General features: G+C 31.1%; 1 protein-coding gene across 2 annotated transcripts; it reads right to left on the reverse strand.

Annotated features, from left to right (window-relative positions):
* Window positions 1-3,051: 3,051 nt before the first annotated feature.
* Window positions 3,052-6,366, reverse strand: LOC108477473 (protein indeterminate-domain 12-like). Of its 2 annotated transcripts, none has more exons than XM_053029215.1 (3): window positions 5,351-6,366; window positions 4,863-5,262; window positions 3,052-4,222 (listed from the first exon to the last, which is right to left on the reverse strand). In XM_053029215.1, the coding sequence occupies exons 1-3, from the start codon at window positions 5,499-5,501 to the stop codon at window positions 3,259-3,261; spliced, it is 1,515 nt and encodes a 504-aa protein (XP_052885175.1). In that variant the 5' UTR covers window positions 5,502-6,366; the 3' UTR covers window positions 3,052-3,258. The 2 variants fall into 2 exon arrangements, with proteins under 2 accessions (XP_052885175.1, XP_052885174.1); XM_053029214.1 differs by having other exon boundaries at window positions 3,052-4,225; window positions 5,351-6,365.
* Window positions 6,367-7,041: the final 675 nt, after the last annotated feature.

Consider the following 7,041-nt stretch of genomic DNA (forward strand, 5'->3'; position numbering starts at 1 on the left):
ATTTTAAAAGTTAAAAAATAAACATTTTTAATTAAAAGAGTATTTTTATATTAGTCAATAAAATGTATCCTTGAAATTATTTATCTACACAAATTTTTCCCGAAATTACTCCAATAATGCGAAAAAATCAAGAATTAATATATTTATTATTAGGAAAATTATATGGTTGGTTTCTCAATTTTCATAAGTTTTATTTTGGGCTCCAAAAATAAATTTAAAATATAGATATTATCGTTACATAATTTTATTATTTTAGTCACCCTTGTTACATACTTTTATCATTTTAGTCATTGCACATGTTTATTTTAATCACCTGACTTTTATAAGTTTTTATTTTGACCACTCATTTTATCTTCTTTTTTTATTTTATTTTTTTCTTTTAAGAATTTTAGTATTTTTAGTAGGAGGAAAAATCAAATTTTTACAATAGAAAATATCGACTAGAAAAACTAATTTATCTTTTTATTTCCTTTATCTTTTCCATTTTAGAATTATTTCAGATTTTTCTTAGTAAAAGGGAGAGAAAACTTAGGGTTTTTAAGAAATTATTTAAGTTTTATAGGAAAACTTGAGTTTTACACGAAAAATCAATTTATTTATTTTTCATTTCCTTTTCTTTTTAAAATTAGTTTTATTTTTCAGTAAGAGGAAACACTTGGGATTTTACAAGAAATTACTGGAGTTTTTATAGGAAAACTTGGATTATTAAAGAAAATCATTTTATCTTTTAATTTCTTTTATTATTTTTATTTTTAAAATTAATTTTAGTTTTTCAATAAAGGGAAAAATTTCGGGTTTTATAGGAATTATTTAGATTTTTAAGGAGAAAAACTTGAGTTTTACATGGAATTGAGTTATAGGTGAAAAACTTGGGTTTTATTTCAGCAATTGAATAACTCAATTCCATGTGAAAACGTAATTATTCTTTTAAAAAATAAAAATGAGTAACCAAAATGAAAAATTACAATAGTTGGGTGACTAAAATAAGCGTATGTAATGACAAATTAATAATGTGTGACTAAAATGATAAAATCATGTAACGACAATGGTTAAAATGATAAAAGTTTATAACGGCAATGCCCATATTACAACTTTTTTTTTTGATACTTAAAATAAAATTTATAAAATTAAATTACAACTATATAGTTTACCCATACTATTAAATACGACACTAATCAATAAATTTGCTACATGTTTACAGTGTAGCATGAAGAGTTATTTGTCATGCCTTTGATAATTGTTTTACATTCTTAGGATTGCAATATTAAGATTGAAAATTGTAATATTAGTTATCCCTTGCATATTTGGTCCACCTCCTTCTCTTCTCCATTAGCATCCTAACTTGGTTCAATCTTTCTACAATTTTGATCTATTCCACCATTAGTAAGATATTGTTGTAAGCAAATTAAACACATGATCACAGTAATAAATTAATTAAACAATTTTCTTGTTTAGAAATTTATATTGCGGAGAAATTGTGTAAAAATAAAGATTGGTGGTTATAGTTTGGAATCCACCCTCAAAAATTTATAGATACGCCAAGACGCAATTGCTCCTCCACAACAATTCCTATCAGAACTTGTATTCATTACTTATGATGATCTTAATTGAATTTTTCCTACTTTTATTTTATATTATTTAGACTTTCCAATAATATCTTCAATTGTTGTTAAACAAATGTGTAAAAGATTTGAAGAGATTAATTAATATACCATAATTAGAGTGAGAAGTCAATATCAATTGACCTCGGGATTTTAACTCCCTTTTTAGACATTAAATTTAAGGTGTCGAAGCAAAGGGCCATCTCCTTTTTTGTTTTTACAGACAAATAGCATCCGGGTCTAAGCAAGCAGACAAAATCCCGACACTGTTTGCATTTGCACCTTTTATTTATTGGGATAGGGTTTGCACCTCTACTTAGCCCTACGCTTTTTCATTCTAAAAACCATATATTTATAAAAACGATTTTATTACATAATTAAAGTGTATTTACAAGTATAACCAAAATTGTAAAGTTTCATGTTTTCACTTAAATATTATAATATTGAACTAAAATGTTTTAAATAAAATGTTCAAAATATAAACTAATACAAATTCAAATATGTCCCTAAAATATTATTCATTGTATTAATATTTAACTTTTAATTTATTAATTTTTTTATATTTTCTTCACTTATTGTATTTAAATATTTCTAAAACATAATATTTCATAATAATATTTTAACACTTACAGCTCGAATCACGTTGATTCAATCGAACATTTTATCATCGTTATAACTAACATGAGGTTTTAATTGCATTTCAAATAAACATGTATATATTTGAAAAATGAAAACGTGTTGTATCCAAAATAAATAAATAAACGTGGATAAAATAACATTTAGTTTTAAAATTTTTTTTCAATTTGATGTTTTTATCTATTCTAACATTGAAATATTTTTTGAATTTTGCTAAGGGATAATGATGTTGTATTTTGAAATTTTTAAAATTTATATAAAATCTAAAAATATAAAAATTCATAAAAAATTTTTAAACGTTACACGACTAAATTAGAAAAAGCTGCGGACGAATATAGACAAAACAAATTCGAAAATTAACTTAGGAAAATTTGAATAGTTGAAAAATTAAATGTTATGTTATCGGATGTATACATCCATGAAATGGTTCTCAACATGATAAAACCCTAACTATAGCATTTTAATTCCATACTTTTTATTGGCCTCTGAAAAATATTACCGAGTTAACTTGGTATGGTGATTTGATTTGTGATATACAAATATATGTTGAGTTGAATGGTAAAGAGTTTGATATCATTAAAGGAAAATTTATTATTTAAATGATGTAAGTGGAAAAAAATAATGTTGGGATAATTTTAGATTTTAAATTTAATTGAGAAGTAAAGTGGGATAAGTTGTTGGAGAAAAGAAAATGATAATGTTAGGAAGCTATTTATGATGATAATGGAAAATGCATAAATCTATCCCTTGAATCTTATATTTTCAGTCAAGGTTAAAAATGAAAATCAAATTCAAGAAATGTACGTTGAAGACGTTTGAAGCAATAAAATAATGCTTCTATTAATTTTATATATAGATGAAGATATGTGAAAGTTGTTCCATTATATAATAAAACAATTGAACTATAATAAAAATTGAAAGATATTAAGTGCTTATTAGAAACTATGAAAATGAAGGTACCAGAGGAGAACTAAATTTCTCAGCATCATATGTAGAAGTTGGGAATCTGAAGAACCATAACCTAACCTTGCCATGGTGTTTGACTGTGCTGGTTTTGTTGCCCAAACGTTGAAGAAGGGTTTAAACGATGATTAAGTGCAGCTAAGTTGGGGAAATCTCTATGGGGAAATGCTTTAAGACCCAAGAAATCTCTTGTCATCCCATCATTCCCTCCCATGTTATTGCTTTGGGAATGGGATTCTTTTGTTTTTGAGAGATGATCAGTGGTGGGTTCTTGAAAATCAATGGGGTTTCCTTTGGTGTTCCATACCCTGTTGAAAGACTGTTCAAATGATGAAGACCCGTCAAACCCAGAAGATAAAGAACACATCATATCATGGAGTAGAGAATTTGGAGTAGCAGCGGGTGACTGTTCCATGAAACCAGAGGTGATAGCTGTTGCAGCTTTATTCCCCAAAGATGCCAACCCATGGGGAGAACCACTTCCAAGGTCTTCACGTGGGAATAAACCCAGACCAGAACCAGCTGTAGACGAGGCAAAAGACGTGGAACCACTGGTTCCTCCTGACATGTAAGCTCTTTGCATGGAAGCCATAGCCGCTACTGGTGATGATTGTAAGGGTTGGCTCATAGTCACACCCATTTGAGCTGCTTTCTGCAGGAGTGCTGTTGCAGACATGTGTGGAGATGCTGTTTGGGTCTGGAATGGAGGAAGAAGTGTATTAGAACCAGTGTTTTGGCTAGGGTTTTCGTTTTGTGACAGTGGGTGATCTAAAAGGTTTATTGGTGGGGGACCAGGCCATGGTGGATTAAGGCTATCTTCTGTTGTTGGTCTTGCATTGAAAGGATGTTCTTCTCTTTTCACTGATAAGCCATAGAAATCGTGGCTATGGAGTTGGGATTGCAGATTGTTCATATGTGAAACTGAAGAACCACCAGGTACTTGCTGTGCTGGGCCTGTAATTGCTCTTGCACTCTCCTCAGCCAAGGCATCGCAAAACGCTCTGTGAGTGATGAAACTGTCCCTTCTGTATCAATCCCCCCCCCCCCCCAAAAAAAAAAAAACAAAAAGAGCATCTCATCAGCAAGGGATCCAACATAAAACAGTGGTGCAATAGTACCTTTCTCATGTGATCAACTTTTTGTATCCTCACTAGTCCCCCGGACAAAAGACATACCAGGTGTAAGTAACCATCAAAAAGTTACTAATTTCTTAATCTAAGCACCATTCTCTTGTTCTCGTTGGCCATTAGAATATTGTTTCTCAAACCCCTTTCTGAATATTGTGCTCCACGAGGCTACTACTCTTTTACTGTTCTTGAAATTAATACTCTATACACTGTGCTATGCAAATCATGTGAACCTGGTATGTACTGCTACCAGCAGCCTGTCAGCCTTTATTCTTCCTACATATATGTATGTATATATCACATACAATCACATAACACAAGCTAACGTTATTTGCATGCAGAAGAATGAAGGTTGGCAATCAGTTGAATACTCAATAACACCTTAACAAGCACCAGTGTTTGAGCTTCGCCGACAGTTCCATTTAAAGTGAGATTTGTATTGTAAATATCACTATCCATCTTTTCTAAAACTGAGTGACATTTGATTTGTAAACTTAAGTGGGTTACTCATAGATGATGTTATTGTTGAGTTTACCTGGAGAAAAGGGTGCCGCAGTCACATCTATACTCTCTGGTGCCACAAATTTTGGAATGAGCTTTCCAGTCAGATTGAACAGCGTAAGTCTTTGAACACTTTTCGCATTTCCATTTCTTCTCACCATGCTTTCTGCAGAAGTGTTTCTTGATCCCCGTGAGGTCTCCAAGAGCCCTAGCTGGGTCATGGTGCACGCATGTTGTCTCTGGGCACACATACACCTTCTTCCTCACCACTTCCTTGTTTGTTCTTTGCTTTAGTTTCCATGGCAGGTTATGCCCTCTCCTATGGAGCTGAAGGTTCTGGTCTCTTTGAAACCCTTTGTTGCAGATCTCACACATGAATCTATTTGTTGCCAACAGTGTCTTTGGGGACAAAGCTATGACTTCTGCATCTGGGTCTGAATGCAAAAAAATAATAATAATAATAATAGAGACCCCAAAACGGTAGAATGATGTTTGATTAATTTAGAGAAAATTGATATTAACCTGGGTTGCCTGGAAGATTTCTCTTCTTCTTTGCTGCTGCAGGTGCTTGATTTGTTGAAGCAAAAGACTGTTGTGGTGGGTACAGTACTGTGCCTGAAGAAGCACTAAATTCACCAGATGTTGAAGTCAAATTGGACATACTCTCATCCATCCCTATTATATACTCGATCACTGGATTTTGTGATGATGATACAAATTTTATATATTTACACACACACAAAAGATTCACTTGATGACAACCCTATAGACTTCTACATATATTATTTATCAACTTTATAATATATATTACCTATGACAGAAAGTTCTGAGATCTGCTTATGAACCACTTATCTAGAAAGGCTGTTTAAAGTGGAAAGTAACAAATAATGCAAGAAGAGTAGCAGATCCCCTTCCTCTACCAAATCCCATATCATCTTAATTTTGAATTTCTTAGTATCTTGCTGGTATTCTACTGGGTTTTTTTTTCTTTGCTTTTAATTGCAGTAAGTTGTTGAAACTTGAATTGAAGCTATATATATAAACAAAGAGAGATGATGTAAAAAATGAAAAGAACAAAGACTAGAGTGAAGAAAGACAAGTTCCAAAATGGATTATGGCGCCCCCCAAAACCTTAAAATCTTTGCTTGTTGCAGATGAAAACTCCATGAAGATCAATGAACCAAACGCCATATACTCGAACCCCCAAAAGAGAACAGAAAGAATATTAAAAAGAAACTGCAAAACGTGAGAGAGAGAGCTGAGGGGAAAGGGAGAGAGGTAGAGATGTGGATGAGAATTGAGAGGAGAGATTCCTGAGAAACAAACACTCCACTTATTATCTCCCCCCCCCCCAACAAAAAAAAAAAAAAAAACCAAAAGCCAATAGAGGTTTGCTTGTTTGTGACCTTTTCACTTTCTGTCTTTTCTTGTGTTTTCTTCTTAGTCTTACTCTCTCAGAGGGGGAAAAAAAGCAAAACAAAATAACTTTTTTTCATGCTGGTTTTTTTTTTTTTTTAATAAAAAGAACACTGATTTTATTCCCCATTTTCACACCACCTTTCCTCTTAACATAAAAAGTAGGCATAAAGTAACCCAAATCAAAAAGATGGTAGTAGTATTTTACTTGCCCGTAAGTAATCACATGTAAAGGATTAAACTGAAATGAATATAGATTATGTATGTCATATATATTACGATTAATTCTATAGTTTGTCCTCACATCATGATTCCAGTTTCAAATTTCAAAGCATTATAATTGAATCATTAAAGTATTTCGTGAATCTAATTGTTAGCATGGTATTAAATACTAGATCAAATTTAATGTAGAGTATATTTAAAATATATTAATTAAATTGTAAACATGAGTATATGAATAGCTTAAATTTTACATATTAAAAATGAAATAACTCTCTTAAATCTTATTAGTAGGGTGAGGCTAAGAATTTAGTGTAGAAATTTGGGGACTTTGTGCTAAAATAACTTAAATTGAGGAAGGACTGAAATAATTTTTTAGATTTAATCAAGAGGTTAAAAGAGATTATTAAATTTTAATAGATGCTAAAAATGCAATTGTACCTTTTAACCAAGGGCAAGCCCTTTGTAAACGCTTTATATAATTTGATTCATAACTAACATTTTAACTCCTATAAATTGAGAATTAGGTTGATGGATAAAATTCATTCATATAATTTTATACTTTGAAAATTTTTAAA

This window comes from Gossypium arboreum, chromosome 6 (assembly GCF_025698485.1).
Source record: "Gossypium arboreum isolate Shixiya-1 chromosome 6, ASM2569848v2, whole genome shotgun sequence".
Taxonomy (NCBI): domain Eukaryota; kingdom Viridiplantae; phylum Streptophyta; class Magnoliopsida; order Malvales; family Malvaceae; genus Gossypium; species Gossypium arboreum.

Coding starts and splice junctions, on each gene's coding strand:
- LOC108477473 (XM_053029214.1), bottom strand. CDS start 5,501: ATGGATGAGAGTATGTCCAATTTGACTTCAACATCTGGTGAATTTAGT. Junction 5,263..5,350: donor AAATCTTCCAGGCAACCCAG/GTTAATATCAAT, acceptor TTTTGCATTCAG/ACCCAGATGCAGAAGTCATA. Junction 4,226..4,862: donor TGCGGCACCCTTTTCTCCAG/GTAAACTCAACA, acceptor GGATTGATACAG/AAGGGACAGTTTCATCACTC.